At 41.6% G+C, this 21,877-nt stretch overlaps 1 protein-coding gene across 1 annotated transcript in view; it reads left to right on the plus strand.

Annotated features, from left to right (window-relative positions):
• The first annotated feature begins 4,316 nt into the window (after window positions 1-4,316).
• The window catches only part of MYO3A (myosin IIIA), a 159,503-nt gene continuing 141,942 nt past the window's right edge, over window positions 4,317-21,877 (plus strand). The window contains exons 1-4 of the mRNA XM_089693783.1: window positions 4,317-4,495; window positions 11,525-11,662; window positions 15,746-15,850; window positions 19,879-19,978. Of these exons, the coding sequence (XP_089549909.1) occupies window positions 4,328-4,495; window positions 11,525-11,662; window positions 15,746-15,850; window positions 19,879-19,978 (511 nt within the window). The 5' untranslated portion in view covers window positions 4,317-4,327. The remainder of the gene's footprint in view (window positions 4,496-11,524; window positions 11,663-15,745; window positions 15,851-19,878; window positions 19,979-21,877) is intronic.

Here is a 21,877-nt window from a genome sequence, read left to right on the forward strand (position 1 = left end):
ATTATTTCTGGCATGATGAGACTTTCTTTCAGCAAATAAAAGGAGTCGCAATGGGGGCTAAGTATGCCCCCAGTGTGGCCAATTTGTATATGGCCCACTGGGAAGAAGAGGCGATTTATAGTCAAACCCCCGAGGAACTTATGCTATATTCCAGATATATAGATGACGTGATCATTATATGGAAAGGAAACAGTGAGTCACTATTAGGCTTTTTGAATGGAATGAACAATAATAATAGAAATATAAATTTCTCATGGACATATGATAACTGTCAAGTCAACTTTCTAGATCTTAATATCAGAATAGAAAGAGGAAATATTATTACCAAAACGTTCTTTAAGGAAGTAGATAGGAACGGTTTTATACCAGTAGACAGTTGCCATTTTCCCCCATGGCTATATAATATTCCAAAGGGACAACTGGTCAGGTTAAAAAGGAACTGCTCAAATCAAGAAGAATATAAAAAACAGGCGGAAGTGCTGGGGAATAAATTTATAAACAAAGGGTACCCAAAACAGGAAATTGAAAGAAAGATTCATGAAGTGGGGAAATTGGAGAGGAATTCGTTAATAGTGGACAAGAAGAAGGACGAGAATTTTGACAGTCAGATGGCCATTGTGCTAGACTTCAATGTCCATTATAAAAAAATAGAACAAATATTCAGGAGACATTGGTCAATTCTGAAATCAGATCCTGTGTTGAATCCAATATTAGATGATTGCCCAAAATTTATCTATAGGAGAGCACCCACATTAAGGATGAGGTTAGTAAAGAGTGTGTTAGATCCACCTGATAGGAAGAGAAAATTGACTTTTTTGGACCAAATAGGTTTTTTCCCGTGCAGACAATGTTATGGGTGCAGAGAAACGAGAGGAAAAAACACGAAACGAAAAACCTTTAAATGTAATGTTGACGGAATGGAGTTTAAAATCAAAGATTTTATTACTTGCCGTACAGAAGGTGTGGTTTATGGTTTGGAGTGTGGCTGTGGCTATCAATATATAGGCAGAACAAAAAGGCCACTCTGGAAACGCATTAGGGAACATGTCCAGAACATAAAAAATGGTTTCCCGAAACACAGTGTATCCAAACATTTTTTAAAAAAACATAATAAGGATCCTTCAGGTTTGAAGTTCTGGGGGATACAAAAATATACCAAACACTGGAGAGGTAGTAATAGGATCAAATCTTTGAGCCAGGCGGAATCCCGATGGATTTTTACTATGCATACACAGGCACCTTTAGGACTCAATGTGGAATTCGATCTAAATTGTTTTATTAGTGACTTTTAAATTTTTAATATTCCTTTACATTCTTTTAGGAAGCCCCTAGTGGTGGTAGGCGGATTGAAATAGATATATATTTATTGATTTATTGGCAATTTATTAATGGTCTATCGGTAGAATAGATGAGAATACTAAATGGTTTAGGTATATATTTATAGATTATGAGTTTATTTTAATTAGTAGTGCATTAATATGTTGTTCAACCTAATGGTTTTTAAATATATGAGATACAATAAAAAGGATGAATATTAGGTTTATATATATAAATATGAGCAAACTGTAAACTCAAGCTATAGGTGTATCGCTATGACCCCTATATGTATATGAGATTTTTTACATACAGTGGAGATATTTTTTCTGGGAAAGGTTTAAGTAATAAATGTTTGAATTTATAGTTATTTATTTTTATATTTTTTAATTTTTTTCTTATTTTTAACATTGAGGTGTAAAAAAACTTTTTTGAGGGATATATAACTAGAATATGGGGTTTTTAAAAAAACCTAAGATTGCTCTATATGTAGAAGGGCAATCTAATAAAATGTTGAAATATATGTATTTGGATATACATATATATTTTGGTTATTATGTTTTTAATGTTTATATACTCAATTTTTAAGTGTTGTCCATCTAATAAAGTAACATAGGTTCAATAAGTGGTTTTTAATACTACCAAAGTGTGTTTTTACATATCGCGGATCAAAATAGTGGCATAGATCGAGGTTTTTTTCCCCATAGGGGGACATTATGTTAATGTTCCTCCGTGTTGTTTAGTGAAGATAGCGGGCTTCGGTAAAATGGCCGCCGGGAGCCCGCCCTTCAATTGGGAAGAGAGTTTAGGCTGGATCCTATTTAAAGGCATTCAGTCACTGGTGGGCGTTAACCCTGATGAAGTCACGACGCACGTGACGCAACGCGTCGGTACGCCATATCCGGTTTTGGAATTACGTCACTTCCGGTCACGTGGGACGCATGTCCGAACGGAGCGGCCATATTGGTTTCCCCCTGTGTTCATAAGATACACCTATAGGATGAGGTGGAAGGCTTTTGTAACAGGAAATCCAATGTGAGTATAACCGCTATGTAATGAGAAGTGGCTTACAATAAACATTATTACACTATGGGAAGTTCTGTTTTTTGCCCTATATGATATATGAGTGGAGGAGAAGTGGAGACTTTGGGATCACCTGCTGAGCTACCGAGAGGAGGAGGAGAAAGTTTGCCATAGAGGAGATCAGTAGCCTTTTGGCCCCTTGAGGGTCAGTGCGGGGAGGTGAGCAGGCACTGCTGCCATTTGAGGATTTGTGTTTGAGCACTAGAAGTGGAGATCACTGTTCTATCACAAGTTACACTTGCATGGACTTTATTTATTTATTTATTTATTTATTTATATATATATGATGTATGCTTTATACATATATATATGATTTGTATATGCACTTATAAAAAAAAGTTTTTTTGGATACACTTATTCACTTCAATTATTGCACTTTTTATTTAAATAGTGAAGGAGAATAAGGATACCTCTGTGGAGTTATATCATCAATTGTCACTGTTGTGTTTATCACTGATAAATTAGGAGTTCAGTTTGGTTGGTTTAATACTACTTCTAATTAATAATGGTTGATAATATTCCAGCGTTTACAAGGAATATTAACGTTTAGCACTTTATTCACTGATGGCACCTTAATATATGTAGTTTATATGTTTATTTATTAAGCGCTTCACTATTTTTTGTATATATTTGGCTACTTAATGGTTAAGGTAGAGTGACAGCAGCTGTTAAGGTAGGGATCGTGTCTATATTGAGCGCAGGAGGATACTTGTAAAAAAGATTCAGCAATACCAATTAAATCATAGCTCTCTTCATGCAACAAAGCTTCTAATTCACCTATTTTGCTTGGCAGACTTCTAGCATTGGTGAACAAACACTTTCATTCATTGATACCTTGTTCACACGTATTTTGCATATTTTTTAGTTTCATACAAATTGTACCAATTCCACTGGTTGTTTGTAACATGGGAACCTTCTTATCATCTGCCATAGCCTTCCCCCCATGTTTCCCCATTCCACCCACCAATAAGTACTGACCCCTGTCTGGTCTGTCTACCCCGTTATAATCTAATTCTCCCTCCCCCCTCGATCCTAGTTTAAATACTCCTCCAGCCTTCCCATAAACCTCTCCCCCAGCACAGCAGACCCCCTTCCATTTAGGAGAAGACCATCTCTACCATATAGGTTGCACCCCGATGAACAGTCAGCACAGTGCTCTAGAAACCCAAATCCTTCCCTCTTACACCAGGTCTTCAGCCATGCATTGAGTTCTCTAATCTCCCCCTGCCTTTCCTGAGTTGTGCATGGCACAAGTAATATTTCAGAGAATATCACCTTGGAGGTCCTTCTCTTCAACTTGCAGCCTAGTTCTTTAAATTGATTCTTAAAGAATCTTGAATGAAAAGATGTCTGAAATTCGCAAGGAAAAATTACATAACTTTGAGAAGGTCTGGAACCCCCAAATTAAACATTACTTACCTAGGATCTTTTATCAGTCACTCTTGATCATCTGATTGTTTCATCAAGCTAGCTAATTGTACCACTCTGGTTAAAGGTTGATGTAAGTCAAACCCTGGCAGATTTCTCTCTACCACCCCCTAACTACTACATTATAGTCATCCCCATGTTCTTTTTCTTACTTTTTAATTTTTCATGTCAACAGAAAATATAGATATGGCACTTCTATTTCCCACTATTTTTGGTACCTTGATTTTGTGTAAATACTCTCCTTGACTCATATTGTGTATGTTGTTATGTATGTTAACAAACCCTTTGAATAAAAACTTATTGAAACGGAAAAAAAATGAATTTTGCTTTGCACATGACTGTATGATAGAAGTGAACCTAGCTCAATCTTATTCTGTACTTTCTTAGTAAGTCAAAGCCAATGAGTCATAAATCATAGACACCAATTGACCTGATGACAACAGAACCTTAGTCAGCCTGTGAGTTTACAGCATATTCTCTTTTTCAGGGTGATGCGCCAAAAATGTTTTCATTACGCGGAAAGACATTTGCATTTGATGGATTTCCTGACCCATCTGACACTTGGGAAATTGTAGAAACTATTGGAAAGGGAACATATGGTAAAGTGTTTAAAGTGATGAACAAGAAAAATGGGAGCAAGGCTGCTGTGAAAATTCTGGATCCATTTCATGTAAGTTATCACTTTTATACATGTAGTATACTACTTGTTACTTCCAGAACATATTGGTATACAATAATATAATTCACTAGCAACAAACCAGAATTCAGCTTTTTATCGTTTAGTTATCTAGACATAGAAAAACGCATTTGTTGTTTAATATATTTAGGTTGTTTGAGTTCATAAGTAGGTTCTTTCAAAAATGTATTTTAGACAACTACATCACTATTTATCCCACATTGACGTGGAGGTCATCAGCTATACCATTTTACTGAATCAGTTAATTCTTTTTAAGAGCAAAACGTTATTTTTTTTCCCCATTTTATTTACCACCATATAAAGCAAAAAAGCAAAAAGTAAGTACAGTCATCGCCTATTGCTCGATGTAGCGGTGGCAGGCAAAAGAATGCAAGAACAATACATATAATCACATTCAACAATATGACACCAAATGAATGTCAGGTATATGACATAATATGGAATATGTCAACTGGGTCTGTGTAAAGATAAGATGATGCCACATAATGCACTTCAAATTTTCTGTCAGGGGTAAATAGGGATAAATAGCGAATCTGAGTAGAACAGTTGGGATAAAATAAATTAGGAAAAGTCAACAAAGATAAAAAAACAAGGTAAAAAAGTTTCATGGGCACCCCAGTATTCATAAGGGATCTGAGGCCAAAAGACACAGGGGGCCAACCCCACTGGAACTGGAGTGCTCTGGTAGCAATCAGGAAGGGGCCCCCCACAGTAGCTGGGACTTTCAGGCTATCTGGCTCTGAACCCTCTTCCTGCCCACTGGTTCTGAAAGTGGAGGGCCTTTCACCTGGCTGCAGATTACTTGCCTTTCATCTTCTGCCTCATCAAGTGTGGCCTCTCTGTGGTGAAAAATACATTTTCCCTTTCCAATTATTGACTGTATCCTTCAGGTATATCTTTATTTGGGAAGAAGTAGAAAGTGCAATAATGTATAAAGCTCACAATAACCAATCAGATTTCAGTTTGTTGGGGTCAACTTAATGAAATAAAAAACATAAGCTTCTATGGATTTTTAGATTTCATTTATTTTTTATTTGTGCATAAACTCACCGGACTGAACTGAGCTTCTCATACCTTTGTGGAGTTTATGGAGTTCTTCACATTCTGGATTAATGCACCATGTAAAACGTATTTTTAAAGATTGTTCTGTCAGCAGTAAATGTTTGAAAAATGTCAGTTTAATTGTGCAAAATACAGTGTGCTCTCAGAACAGGCAACGTCCAAGAGAGCCAAGCAGACCTTTATGTATCTGGGACATTTCCAGCAGATAAAACTGGAACATATTGATCTCGGCAATGAAAAGCATTTACTGACAAAGTATTTTTCATTGTGAAAGGTAATTGAAAAATTCATTTTATTTATTTATGTTTTCCTGCCATATTCGGAACACAAGCCCCAAAAGAGTGAAGCCTAACAAAAGGGAGAATTTGATGGACATTTGCCCTTTAAACTTCATCTAACGGTTTGCTAGTTCAAGCGGTACACAAATATTAGCTGATTCGTAGCCTCAGGGGAAACTGGGATTGGTTGTAAAATATTCTGCCATTCATTGTATTGTAATTAGGTTGAAATTGTATGAAATGTTTTGGGAATATGATTTAGCTGCTGAGAGGAGAGGTTGGTGTTTATTGAATGAATATGTAGATTAAAAATTAACCCATTTCAGAGATTAGGAGGCCTCTCTGCCTATCCCAATGCCGTTAGGTACAGGGAGCCGAGTGCTTTTTACCGGAGGTAAAGTCTACCGCTTTTTTTTAAAGTGCAGTCTTATGCCGTAATCTGCTAGTATGCTAGTAGTACATTATGGCAGACTTACCTTTAACATGAAGCCCACCAGCTTCATTTTTTTATTTTTTTGCTAAACAAACTATAAAAGACTGAAATTTTTGAAAAAAAAAAGCTTTTTCTTAGTTTCTGTAATAAAAGTTTGTAAATAAGTAATTTTTCTACATCACTGATGTGTGCTAACGGGGCTGCAGTGATGGGCATTGATAGGCTGCACTGATGGGCACTGATAGGCGGCACTGATGAGGAGGCATTGATGGGCATTGACAGGCATCACTTGTGGGCATTGACAGGCATCACTGGTGGGCACTGAAAGGAAGCACTCATATATGGCACTGATGGGCACTGATAGGTGGCACTGAATGGAACTGTTAGGCGGCACGGATGGGCACTGATAGGTGGCACTGATGAACACTGATAGGTGGCACTGACTAGCACTAATTGGTGGCACTGATGGGCACTGATAGCCGGCACTGATAGGTGGAACTGACTGGCACTGATAGGCAGCACTGACTGGCATGGATAGTTGGCACTGAAAGGCAGCTCTGATGGGCACTGATATGTGGCATTGATGTGCACTGATATGTGGCATTGATGTGCACTGATGGGCACTGATACGTGGCATTGATGAGCACTGACAGGTGGAAAATATGGGCACTGACAGGTGGCACTGATGGGGCTACACTGATCATCAGGGCACTGATGATCAGTGCGCTGATGATCAGTGTACATGTCCCCTCTGAGGAATGCTGATTACCGGCTCTCCTCTCCTCACGTGCTGTCAGCATGAGGAGAGGTCTGCTGATAATGGGCATTTCTTATTTACATGCGATCAGCTGTGATTGGACGCAGCTGATCACACGATAGAGCCTACGTCATCGACTCTTTACTGCGATCGGTGATCTGCTGTGTCCCAGGGACTTTTTTTGGTGCTAAGCAATTTGTATGAATTTTGTTAGTTAATAACAAGAAACGCAGTAAATTAGATCCCCCGCAGTCAAAGGCCCTCCCCAGCAACAGCAGACCCCCCTCCCCAGCAACAATGGACCCCTGGCAGCAACAACAGATTTCCCAGCAGCCAGCATCAATAGACTCTTCAGCAGCCAGCAACAGTAGACCCCTCCCTCAACAGTGGATCCCTTTCAGCAACAATTGACCCCCCCCCACACCTATATAAGCCCTACAGCAACATTAGACCCCCCACCAGCAACAATAAACCCCCCTAACAACAATAGACTGCCATGCAAGAATAGTTGCCCTCCAGCAACAATAGATCTCACAACAGCCAGCAACAATAGACCCCCCTCTCATCAGTAGATCCCATTCAGCAACAATTGACCCCACAGCAACATAACACCCCACAGCAAACAATAAACCTCCCCAGCAACAATAGAAAACCATGCAAGAATAGACCCCCTCTAACAACAATAGCTCCCCCAGCAGCAGGCACCAATATACCCTCCAGCACATGCCAGCAATCCTTGCCATCACATACATTCAGTACTGGAATTGCATTTCCACCTGTTCACCTCTACCCCTCCTCAAACTCACATACAATGCAGCCACCCACCCCCTCCTTCAAGTACACCTACCCTGTCCTCTTCACACACTCATGTCAAATGCAGCTTCCCTGCCCCCTGAAAAATGCATAAAATGCAGCCCCATCTCCCCACACATTTATATTGTGCAGCCCTCCCTTCCCGGTCTTAAAGGGAAAACTGCTTGCTATTTAGCTTTGGCCCTACTTCCCGCATATCAGTTCAGACAGTGGAGGGCTGTTTACCTGGCCGCAGATCACTTGCCCATCTACTTCTGCCTCATCAGGTGTAGCCTTTCTGAATTGCTAAGGGAAGCAGAGAAAAGTTTCTTCCCTGGGTGTGTCCAGGAACCCAGAGCTTTTTGGGAAATTTAAAGGGACCTGTGCCTGGACTTCAGCACCCTGGATACAAGCCTGAGCACCGCAGTTCTTTTTTCCATAAGGGATGTGTGCCATGATGGTTTAGTTATAACGCAGACCTGGACTGTTTTTAATTCATGAGCAACCCTCCAATTGAACTGAATCATACATAAGGGTCAGTGTACACAAACATTTGTATGTTGATTCTGACATGGATTTTCAAAGCATTTCTGCAGGATTTTGGATTTTCTGTTTGAATTTCATCTTATGCACCAGTGTACTGTTTGAAAATTGTTCATTGTAATGCATGGTACTTATATATCGTTGACAATTTATGCTGTTTACATATATTTTGGTCATTCACATCAGTCCCTGCACTCAAGGAGCTTAGAATCCAAGGTCCCTAAATGCACATTTATACATACACATACTAGGGCCAAATTAGACAGGAGCCAATTAACCTACCAGCATGTCTTTAGAGTGTGAGAGGAAACTGGAGTAGCCGGAGGAAAGCCATACAGGCACACGGAGAACATGTAGGTAGTATCGGTATTTGGATTTGAAACAACAACTCTAGTATTGTCAGGCAGAGGTGCTGACCACTAAGCTATAGTGCTGTGCACAACATGAGGGCAGATATTACTGAACAATTCTTCCAGGTACAGAGTGTGCCATATTGCACATAACCTATATAAAGAGTAATACAAAGTTTATGTTTGCTGAACACCTTCTAAAAAAAAGTCTTTCATATGATCTTACTATGAAGAACATTGAAGTATAGAACATTTTTAACATCCTAATGGGCCCTCCATGAGTCAGGGGACCCAAGTAACTTTGCATTTTCCCCCTAAAGTAGCTGTCTGTGCCCCCATTTGGGAGATTCTCCCTGTCTATTTGTCCTGTTTACAAATATTGTTGAAAGTAAAAGAAAATCCCAAATTTTGGGTTGTCCCTAGAAAAGTAATAGAGGGAAAATATTCCTTTCGGAACACTAGTTGTGGCGGCCTGTGGAGCCCCAAGAGCTTCCCTTCATTTGCAGGGATTTCCTTTCGCTTTCTGTTTTGGCTATGGGGCAGGAAGTGAAAGGAAATCTCTCCAAAAGGACACAGATGGCAAAAAAAACTGACGGGCTATAATCTTCCCTTACTCTATCCCAAATGAAAAAAAAAGTTTTGCTTATAGTTCTACTTTAATATAATGCTTAACTGTATGTGTGTATCATAAGGCAGAATTGCATCATCATTAAGGGCTCATTCACACCAGAAAGTGGACATGTTCAAAATGCACTGGGTGTGCGATCTGCTGCGTGTGTCAATGTATTCCTAATGTAGCACTACCCCTTTAGGAGTCGCTAAGTTTTTGGGTCCCCCTACAGTCCTGCACAGCCAGGCAACACGCATCTTCTTCTTCCATGCTTGCTAACTGAGACAGTAACTAGTCCTTAGGCTTGTTTTTGTGATTTCATTAAAGGGTATTGAACTTGGATGGAGTTGAGGGATGCATGAGATGTCCAAGGAACTGTGAAGTCTATGGACAAGAAGCAAAAAATTGGTCTCTTCTTTGAGAGTACTCCTGCTCTAAAATGTACCTCTTAAGACCTCAGATGAATCCTCTTCTTTACCTAGCAGTACTAAGGGTATTCCCTGGGCAAGGGGATCCAGAAGCTGCCAAAGATTAAACAGTTCTGGCCAAGGAACTAGTTGGGTTCTCCACCTGACTGCCCTCTCCCCTTATTCGGCCCAGGCTGTATAAGGTTACTCACATTGTCTTACCTGATAGACTTTATGCGTTGGTGGCTGCCTTCAGGCCTTCCACTGGGCTGGCTCCTTCCCTGCTGCCCAGGCTGTCCTTCCTAATAGATGGTGGCACAATGGAGGTCCCCTCTTCCAGCACCTGCCTGTAGGTAGGCCTCATCCCCAAGTCCACTCCCAGGCTCCACACTCAAGCCTCCCATTCTATCTTCCACCTGACACACACCACCCACTTCCTGCTGATCAGGCTCTATCATATCTGAGGACTGTCTTGACCCCATGCCAAGCCTCCTGCTTGGGGATTGGTTAAGATCCCTCAAACATGCAGATCAGTTCTCCTCACCCCCACCCACTGCCTTCTAGAAATGTCTCAAGCTTCTAGAGTAGGGGGAGGTATCAGTGAACTGACCTGCAGGGTCCTCAGCCCTGACTTAGAGTAATCTAGCTGACGCACACCCAGGCTGACTAAGCCCAGGCTGCTATTCAGCTTTTCTCACTAAAAAAAACTAGCTTTCTACCTAGAGGGGCACTAAACTAATGACACTAATGCAGATTGCAAGAGCACTGCACTGCATGGTTCCGCAGTGCAATCCAGTACAGTGTGTTTTTGAAAAGTAGTATATGCACTACTAGTATGTGATCCAGTGCAATTTCAGCATATTCAAATGAGAAATTGCTCAGGATCACGGTCCGTGTTTCTGTGCGATTCAGGTGTGAACCAGCCCTAAGAGAAGATAAAAGCAGTAATCTATCTAGGGGGGCAGGAGTTGTATTCTTTGTACATGATGTGCCCTTCCCTCCAACCAATACTTTGAATACATATTGTCTGTAGTTCCACCTTCTTTGAATCCTATTTTTTTTTGCTTTCATAACCGTAATTTCAGAATACAATTTCTGCTGTGAAATTATAATTTAAGTTCAAAGTGCTTGGATATTTGGTTTTATTTTTTTTTTTTGCTTCATAATATGTATTTTTAATTTGTAGTTAGAGAGACATAACGCTTTAGCTAAACCCAAGACATGTACTATATTGCCAGCGCTTAGATGTGGTGGTTGAATTAGTTTGCTTTCTTTTTCAGGCTTTACTCTCACCTGGTGATCCTGCCAGTAATACTTTTCCTGTCCTAGGGTGACAACACTTCATCATTCTACTCTATCTGTAAAGAAGCAGCATTGTCATCTTAGGAAAGAAAGTGTGTTAGGAATACAGAACATCTCTTCCTCTCCTCGTTTCCTTGTGGTAAAAGGGGTATATATTCCAGAGAGGTGTACAGGAAGGCAGGAGGAATAGACTTTTTGTGTTAAATTGAGTGCACAGGACAGCCCTTAATTTATGGATCAACAGGGATTTTTTACAAGTATCAAACTATTATAACAAAACACTTTCAATGCTATATTTAACAGATTGCAGGGTAGAAAATAAGAGAACATTACTATGGTTCACATACCTTTAAAAAAGGTCACTCTTATTACATGGAATTATCCAATAAAATGATTTTAGACATGTTAGGAAGTAAAATATTGAAAATCAGGTTAAAAATTTTGATTGTTTTTCATTTGCGTTCACAGGAAGATATTGACGAAGAAATTGAAGCAGAATATAACATACTAAAGGCTCTGTCTGATCATCCAAATGTTGTCAAGTTCTTTGGAATGTATTTCAAGAAAGATGTAAAAACGGGAGATCAGTTGTGGCTAGTTTTGGAGGTTTGTATCACCCACATTTTTTCTTTTTTTGCTGTAAATTTGTTATAACATGAAGCCCAAACTCCAGTGCCATCTGAGGGACAGTTATTATTATTTATTATTATTACATCGAGTTTATAAAGCGCCAAAGGGTTTGCTCAGCGCTGTACAATAGAGGGGGGGACAATACATGAAACATTACAGCAACTACAAACAGCACACGAGGGGTTATAGGGCCCTACTCTTTCGAGCTTACAATCTAGGAGGGAGGGGGTAGTGGTACAGGAGGAAGTGGCTGTGGGGGAAGGAGTGGTAGAAGGAATGAAGAAGAGCAGCAGTTAGGTGAGGGTGGGGTAGGCTTCCCTGAAGAGGTGGGTTTTCAGGGAGCGCCTGAAGGTGAGGAGGGAAGGTGACAGTCTGATGGATTGGGGTAGTGAGTTCCAGAGGATGGGGGAGGACCTGGAGAAGTCTTGCAGACGTGCGTGTGAGGAGGAGACCAGGGAGCAAGATAGGAGGTCCTGTGAAGAGCGAAGGGTACGGGTAGGGTAGTACTTGGGAATCAGGTTGGTGAGGTGGTTAGGGGCAGTGTTGTGAACGGCTTTGTAGGTCAGAGTGAGTAGTTTGAATTTGATGCGTTGGGCGATAGGGAGCCAGTGGAGGGATAGGCAGAGGGGGGTGGCAGAGGTGGAGCGGGTGGTGAGGTGGATGAGTCTAGCCGCTGAGTTCAGGATGGTCTGAAGCGGGGAGAGCCTGCACTGGGGTAGGCCGGTGAGGAGGGAGTTGCAGTAGTCAAGGCATGAGATGATGAGGGAGTGTACGAGTAGTTTAGTGGTGTCTGGGGTAAGGAAGGTGCGTATTTTGGCGATATTGCGGAGGTGGAGCCTGCATGTGTTTGTAAGTGATTTGACATGAGGATGGAAGGAGAGGTTAGAGTCCAAAATGACTCCAAGGACTTTGGCTTGCGGAGCGGGATTGATGGTGGTGATGTTAGTAGTGATGGATAGGATGGGGGGGGGGGCGCGGGCAGGAGGGAAGACGAGAAGCTCGGTTTTGGAGAGGTTAAGCTTGAGGAAATGGAGCGACATCCAGTCAGAGATGTCGTTTAGGAGGTGAGTGATGCGGGCGGGGAATGTGGGGGTGAGGTGGGGGGTGGAGAGGTAAATTTGAGTGTCATCAGCGTAGAGGTGGTAGTTGAAGCCGTGGGAGTGTATGAGTTTGCCAAGGGAGGAGGTGTAGATGGAGAAGAGAAGGGGTCCAAGGACAGAGCCCTGGGGGACCCCAACAGAGAGGGGGAGGGAAGGGGAGGTGGCACCATTGTAGGAAACGCTGAAGGAGCGTCGGGATAGGTAAGAGGAGAACCAGGAGAGAGCGGTGTCTCTGATGCCAAGGGAGAGTAGTTTATTAAGGAGGAGGGGGTGGTCAACTGTGTCGAAGGCCGCGGAGAGGTCCAGGAGGAGGAGGACAGAGTAGTCGCCTTTGGCTTTGGCGGTTAGTAGGTCGTTGGTGATTTTGAGGAGGGCGGTTTCGGTGGAGTGTAGGGGACGGAAGCCGGACTGTAGTGGATCAAGGAGGTTGTTGTCAGTTAGGTGGGCGCTTAGGCGGTCTAGACTAAGCGCTCCAGGAGTTTGGAAGTGAGTGGCAACAGGGAGATGGGTCTGAGGTTGTTTGGGTCAGAGGGGTCCAGGGATGGCTTTTTGAGTATGGGGGTGATGTGCGCATGCTTTAGGGGGGAGGGGAATACGCCGGTAGAGAGGGAGAGATTGAAGATGTGGGTGAGGGAGCAGATGAGGGAACAGGGGGGTGACTGGAGGAGTCGAGAAGGGATAGGGTCCAGGGGGCAGGTAGTGAGGCGGGCTTCTGAGAAGACCCTGGTGACTTCCTCAGTGGTAGCGGGGCTGAAGGAGTGCAGAGCTGGGGGGGTTACGGTAAGCGGGGTCTTGGGTGTGGAGGGCAGTGAGGTTGCGAGGTCAGAGGAGGGAAGAGATGAGGGGGAGATAGGGGGGGGGGGGGGCTAGGTGGGGAGGTAGATTGCGAGTTGACTATGTCCTGACGGATTGCATCAATCTTGTTGTGGAAATGAGTGGCAATTTCGTGGCGGTGAGTGAGGTACTGAGTGGAGGAGGGGGGGAGAGAGTAGGGAGTTGAAGGTGGAGAAGAGTCGGTGAGGGCAGGAGGAGAGGGTGTTGATCAGGTTTACGAAGTAAGCCTGCTTGGCGGCGTGGAGGGAGGAGGTGTAAGTGAGGAAGGCAGATTTGTAGAGGGAGAATGAACGGGGGGACCTGGTTTTGCGCCATAGTCTCTCCAGTTTGGCTCCCTCATGCACTTGGCATCATAAATTTTCAAGCCTTCACCCAAATACAACCTCCAATATGCATGTAACTTTCTCTTCCCTCTGTTCAGGTGTTCATACTCCTGCCTTCATAAAACCTTGCAAACTTCTACACTCTGGAAATCTCCTTCCCAAAACATCTCAGGACACTTCAGTCCATCAAACCTTCAAATGTCTCCTCTAAGAACAACAACTTTATTTTAACTTAATCCCAACAGTCTTGCTCACCCTTCCTACGCTACCTATAATTCCAGCTGCAGACCTAAGGTCAGTCGTTGATATAGACAGGGAGCAGATACCGTGGTACTGGGCATTCATAGATCCTAACGAAGAAGTCTTCTACTTGTAAGTCTGGAGGGAAATTACTTTTCATTATGGCCTGTGAAGAAAATAATATCCATGAGTAGAACTGCTGGCCAGAAGCATTGCCCGGCATAGGCTCCCTGTTTGGCACCTCCTATACTGATCTAAGGTCTGTTATGGGGTATACGTAGCATGGAGGAGGGTTGGGGACCATGAGAATTTAAGTATATCTAAGCAAAAACTTTTTTTTAGTTATGGAAAGGGTAGAGAATTGTTAAAACCTATCATGTGAAGATTTCCACTGCTTCCTTTTCCAGCTGCAACTGAAAATATTGAATTTTTCCTCACTTTTAGCCTTGGTGATATTGGCGTCCAGAACAAATAGAGTAGGTGAATCTTTCCTGGGGACAGGAGCAGCATTAAAAACGTGACAAGAGTTCTAACCTTTCCCTACATTATGCAAACTGCAAACAAAGCTATGACTTTAGATATACTTCAAAGCTGAAATTTAGTGATTTTTTTTAAAAACAGCACCAGGGATGGAACTGTGTCTTCTGTGGTGGTAGCTGTCGTGCAACCAACCCAAAATCCCACAGCACATGGAACACTTTCATTTGTTGTAAGTACTGTTCCTGCTGCTGTTAAAAAATCGATAAACTTTAGCTTTAATTCAGATAACGGTATTGTTATCATTTAAAACATCTCTGCACATAAGAATTTGGGACCTAATAATGTAATATATTCTGCACAATTATCCATTTACCGTGGCTTCCTAAACCACTATAGTTTCCATTATCTCTTCGTTTCCACCCTTATTTCTCTAAAAGTGGTTATAAAGGCTGAAGGTTTTTTACCTTGATGTATCCTATGCATCCAGGTAAAAAAAACTTCTGTGCACAAGATTCCCTCCCCCTACCCAGCACCCATTATACTTACCTGAGCCCAATCACAATTCACCAATGTGCACGAGAGCTGCCATTGGCTCCCATGGCTGTCAGTCATAGCCAGTGAGGAGGGAGTGTGGGGGGGGGGGAGGAGGGCCGAACGGTGCTCTGTGTGGTTTATGGACACACAGGGGTGGCACAGGAGCGAGCATGCATGAGTACCCCCAGAGCAAGCAGCTTGCTCTGGGGGCACTCAACAGGGGGAGGAGCCAGGCAGGGGACCCGAGAAAAGGGGCTTCTCTGTGCAAAACCATTACACAGAGCAGGTAAGTATATTATGTTTATTATTAAAAAAAACAAAAACAAAAAACTGAACCTTTAGTATCCCCAAAACTGACCCTTTTATTTAGGAGGGAGTGCTGTTGACTGGTGTGCTTTTGGACACGTATATACATCTCTGTTCAATAATATGTACTTGTGTTTTTTATGCGTGATGTTTCTGTATTATTTACCTTTATTTGTCCAGTGCCGCAGGAGGTCATATTGGTGTTACAGAAATCAATAATACTATTTAAATGATCTTTGCAGTTGTGCAATGGCGGCTCTGTCACTGATTTAGCAAAAGGGCTCCTGAAAAGAGGTGAACGAATGAATGAAACCATCATTGCATACATCCTACATGAAGCTCTTATGGTGAGACTCTTCTCTTGGGATAACTTTCCTCCCCTTTTATGCCTCTTTCCACAACTACTTACTGCTGTGATTTTGTTACACTTTCTATGGTTCCAATCAGGGGCGGACTGACAACTCATGGGGCCCCCGGGCAATAGGGGATCATGGGGCCCCTGTGTCCTTGCCCAAACTCAAAAAAGCCTATGGAAAAGGTACCAGGGGCATCTCATATGGCCCCCTACTGACCCGGGGCCCTCAGGCAGTGCCCGCATTTCCAAATGGTCAGTCCGCCCCTGGTTCCCATTGTGACATCCTAAATATGCATACTTATTGTCAAATACTTTTTCACCAGAAGCCATAATGAAATCAGCTTAATTGCTAACATGTTTAATTACACACTGGCTTCATCTCATATCTCTTGGTGGTGAGATGTGTTTGTTAGAATATCCAACTCTGCCTACATGCCATGGCACACACCATTCTTTATTCAAAATAAACAAATTGTTGATGAGCAACCTTATTACACACATTGTAGACCATGTTTAATGAAGCTTTTGTACAGAAATCTCAATACTGGATTTCCTAAGAAGTATGAAAAGTCACCAGGTAGTTTAACCCAACACTGCCCACTTGCCTGCTAGGCAGGGAAATAAGACCATCTTTCCTTGCTTTTTCTGTTGGTGTTCTATAAAGTTGAAAAGTAGATCTACATATAAAGTAGATGGTACATTGCCTCAAAAACTACATCCTAGCATTCATTTCTTTCCTGCATGTGCTTGTTTCCCTTCTCTTGCATTCCTTTACAGCAAGGTGTGTGAGCTATGCATTACATAGATGCCTCACTGAGAATTATTTCCCCGAACATGGACTAGGACTTTGAAGTCAACCTATGCTAGGCTACAGGGCAGTAACTATAGGTAATAGTGACACATAGCAAAACCAGATGCCTCCTACTTAAGTTCCATCTCAAAGCAATTCTTCTAGTGTTTTAGAATACTAATTGTTTTCATAACAACTGTGTAGAGCAGCTATTCTCAGCCAGGGTTCCATGGAACCATAGGGTTCCTCCAGAGGTTGCTTGAGGTTCCTTGAACTGTGGCTATTTGATCTAGCTTCTGATGGTGTTTTTTAGTTCCAGGGACAACATCACTTGCCAGAGCCAGCATGATGAAACCAATGATATTTTAAGCTGGCTATAAGGGTGGTATTGTGATCACCACTGTAAGAGGGGAGTTCTTCCCACTGGCCACTATTGTAAGGGGCCTTTTTCCAATGACCCCTGGTGGACAAATCTTTGCAGGGTTACTCTGAGACCTGAGAGTTATTTCAAACGTTCCTCTGGGGTAAAAAAGTTGAAAAAGGCTGGTATAGAGATTCTCAAAGTGTATTTACATATATTTCATCCAAATGTATCTGCCATGTTCTATTGCTATCTGCATAAATCACTGTGCAGCCAGACAGCTCTGAACCCTATAGTAGTAACATGGTTTGCTATGGCAATAGTTGCTTGCTAGGCTACAAAATTACTTCTCTCATATGTCAGCTCCATGTTCTAAAAAGTGAACTTACTTACAGTACGTGGCTAGTAATAGTTCCTTACATTCAATAGAACTTGTTGAGTAATGTTGAAGACATTTTGTTGCTTGTTCGCTGTTTCCTAAACTCTAATGAATTTCAGGAACATGCCCCATAATTTATATCCACATGAGTAACTCAGTCACCCTAAAGTATAAGTTCAGTCAAAAAAGTTTTGAAAAAAAAAACAGCACAAGGGACATTATGTATAGTCATTATGATGTGTCTCTTGTGCTGATGGCTGCAGAATTAGTTGAAATCTTGCATTCTTCAATCCCCCTGCCTCCTCCATTCATAGAGTGCTTATGCTAATTTTTAAAAAACCTTATTTAACTAAACTTAGGCTTTAATCCAGATGCCATGACATGTGTAAAGGTAGTTGTCGATTGTCAAAGAGCAGGATGGGGGTGTGTGAAAGTTTGGCAAACCACCCTGTTTTTTTATTTCCCTCACTTCACAACAAGTCCAGTTGAATGTGACTAACCATCCATACCTTGAGTTTAATAAGTGAGAACCTTCAAAGGCACTCACTGTACTTATTTACTGTACATTCAGATAAAAATCCCTTATATTTAATAGCATACACTATTCTGGTCTCCGAATCAAAGAAATAGTTCCCTGAATTTAAAAGTAAACATCATGTGATCTCAAGTGCTGCACTTATTCAGGGCTGTCTTAAGGATAAGTGCACATTAGGTAAGACCCCTCAAATGCCCTTTGCCTGACATCAACAACACTAATCTCCAAGTGATCTTATTTGCTGGACTTACTCTATGAATTCTTACAGTGTATTCCCACTTTTGCAGCCAAATTGGAATAACACCTGCTTTGTTTTTTTCCCATCCACTTATCATTATTTAAAAATTGCTAAAAAAAATTTTATTTTCTGAAAAATCTTATAAAATTCTACTTAGCTTTCCCCCTCTTTGGGGTTGATTTACTAAAGGCAAGTAGACTTTGCAAGTGCAGTTGTGCCAAAGCTTAGTAAATGAAAGGACGCTCTGCTGACTTCCAGTATCCAATTATGTGCAAGCAACAATGCTGTGTTTTATTTTCGCTTCATGTGATTGGGTATTCTTTTACAAAGTGAAGCTTTATCTCATTTACTAAGCTCTGGCGCTATTGCACTTGCACTTGCTTATTTGCCTTTAGTGAATCAGCCCCTAAGCATTTTGCAAGTGCAGTTGTATGCTGCAAGGGCATTTGCTCCAGAGCTTAGTAAATGAGGGAAAGCTCTGCTGACTTCTATCATCCAATTATGTGCAAGAAAAAATGCAATTTTTTTATTTTCCTTGTATGTGATTGGATATTCTTTGCAAATTTAAGCTTCACCTCATTTACTAAGCAATACATTTACTAAACATTATTATTTAAAAGTGGTTGCAACAGGGGTGGACTGACCATTCGGGCACTCGGGCACTCGGGCACTGCCCGAGGGCCCGGGGTCAGTTGGGGGCCCCATGAGATGCCCCTGATACCTTTCATAGGCTTTTTTGGGTGTGATGTGAGTGTGGGCAAGGACATAGGGGCCCCATGATACCCTATTGCCCGGAGGCCCCATGAGCTCTCAGTCCACCCCTGGGTTGTAAAGGCAGCTGCTCTTGTAGCCCTGCCTAAATACATACCTGAGCCCAATCCCAATTGAGTGATGTTTACAAGAGACGAGGCTCTCTTGCTCCTCATTGGCTCAGATGCAACAGCGGAATCAGGGATGAGAAACTAAGAGATCATTAGTAAAAAGCAGCACAATTTACACATAGTGAGCATTGTTGGGCACACATTTAACCCCTTGATTACCCTAGATGTTAACCCCTTTCCAGCCAGTGTCATTAGTACAGTGACAGTGTATAATATTATCACTGATCACTGTATTAATGTCACTGGTCATGTCAGTGGCAGTTAGTCATCTCCCCCCAGCGTTAATCAGTGTCAGATTGCTAACCGCACTATCACAGTCCCATTATAAGTCGCTGATCACTGCCATTAGTATTATTTAAAAAAAATCCAGTATATATACCATAGTTTGTAGGTGCTATAACGTTCGTGAAAACCAATAAATATACACTTATTACACATATTTTTTTTAATCAAAGGTATGTAACAGAATACATTCTGGCCAAAATTTATGAAGAATTTAGATTTTTTTACATTTTTTCATTGGATATGTTTTGTAGCAGAAAGTAAAAAATATTGTTTTATTTTTTAATTTTTCGGTCTTTTTTTGTTTATATTGCAAAAAAATTAAAAAAACCCAGTGGTGATCAAATACCAGGAAAAAGAAGCTCTATTTGTGTGAAAAAAGTTTTTTGTTTGGGTACAACGTTGCATGACCAGACAAAGTAAGTTAGTGCTAAGTCGCAAAAAATGGCCTGGTCATGTAGGGGGTAAAATTCCGGAGCTTAAGTGGTTACGCATAAAAAAAAAAAAATCATAAAAAATATATTTTCTCTTCTAATAAAGTGAATGTTCTGCAGGGACTACAACACTTACACAGCCATAAGACCATTCACCGTGATGTTAAGGGAAACAATATTCTACTGACTACAGATGGAGGTGTCAAACTGGTGGACTTTGGTATGACAATTTTTTTTTTATACAATAGTCTTAAAATTAGTAATAAAGAGTGGGTTTTTAATAGTAAAAAAAAGAAAAAACAGTTTCAGCATTTATATACAATGAGATACAACAATGAATTTTGAAGATGGAAAACACATAAGGCTCCATGCACACTAGCGTTTCTTTTAAGCTCCTAGAAGCTATTATCAGCATATGTGTTCTGCTCCTAGAAGCTATAGTGTTATCCTATGTGTCCATGCACACTACTTTAGGCTATTAGCATTTTCTGAGCTTCAGCTTCTAGGAGCAGAAAAAATAAATTTGAGTTTTTTGGAGAATTTTCCCAGCAGAATAAAAAATACTAAACACTCCTAAACGCTGCTAAACACTACTAAAGTGCTCATAACAGCTTTTTTGCTAGCTTTTTTTTTTTTTTGCTCTACACGGAAAAACACAAAATGCTAAATGCTCCTAAACACTCCTAAAAGCTCCTAAAACGCTACTAAAAACCGCTATTACCAGCATTTTTTTATCCAGTGTTTATGTATCTTAACCCCTTCACACCTAAGGGTAAAACAAATCTTAACGCCTAAGTACAATTTTGCAACTTTGACGCGTGTTAGTATAACCCAGTGGTCGGCAACCCGCGGCTCGCGAGCCACATGCGGCTCTTTACACGCTTTAATGCGGCTCTTGTGTGCCGGGCGCCCGCTCCCCTCCCTCCTCTCGGGCGGCAGGGACTCTGCAGCGTGATCAAAAAAAAAACAGCCAGGGAAGCGCGCTCAAATGCAATGATTGGCCAGTCTTGCTGCCACTCACATCCTGATAGCCAGTGATTGGCTGTCAGGATGTGTGTAGGCGGGGCAGCATGACGAACGTGAGAGGAGCTAGGCTCCTCTCACAGTCCGCCCTGAAGACCGGAACGGCGCGGGAACACAGCGAGAGGAACGCGCGGAGCAAAGGTAAGTGAATTGACACAGGGGGGACTTGGCTTACTACTTGCTACTTACTTACTACTACTATATGGGGGATGAATTACTATAGGGGGGATGAATTACTATAGGGGGGATGAATTACTATGGGGGATGAATTACTATATGGGGGATGAATTACTATATGGGGGATGAATTACTATGGGGAATGAATTACTATATGGGGGATGAATTACTATGGGGGATGAATTACTATATGGGGGATGAATTACTATAGGGGGGATGAATTACTATAGGGGGGATGAATTACTATGGGGGATGAATTACTATATGGGGGATGAATTACTATATGGGGGATGAATTACTATCGGGGATGAATTACTATATGGGGGATGAATTACTATATGGGGGATGAATTACTATGGGGGATGAATTACTATATGGGGGATGAATTACTATGGGGGATGAATTACTATATGGGGGATGAATTACTATAGGGGGGATGAATTACTATGGGGGATGAATTACTATATGGGGGATGAATTACTATAGGGGGGAAGAATTACTATAGGGGGGATGAATTACTATGGGGGATGAATTACTATATGGGGGATGAATTACTATATGGGGGATGAATTACTATCGGGGATGAATTACTATATGGGGGATGAATTACTATGGGGGATGAATTACTATGGGGGATGAATTACTATGGAGGATGAATTACTATATGGGGGATGAATTACTATATGGGGGATGAATTACTATGGGGGATGAATTACTATATGGGGGATGAATTACTATGGGGGATGAATTACTATGGGGGATGAATTACTATGGGGGATGAATTACTATATGGGGGATGAATTACTATGGGGGATGAATTACTATATGGGGGATGAATTACTATGGGGGATGAATTACTATGGGGGATGAATTACTATATGGGGGATGAATTACTAAAGGGGGATGAATTACTATGGGG

Source organism: Staurois parvus, unplaced genomic scaffold (assembly GCF_062004578.1).
Source record: "Staurois parvus isolate SC_StPar_1 unplaced genomic scaffold, SC_StPar_1.0 ptg000636l, whole genome shotgun sequence".
In the NCBI taxonomy this organism is placed as follows: Eukaryota; Metazoa; Chordata; class Amphibia; order Anura; family Ranidae; genus Staurois; species Staurois parvus.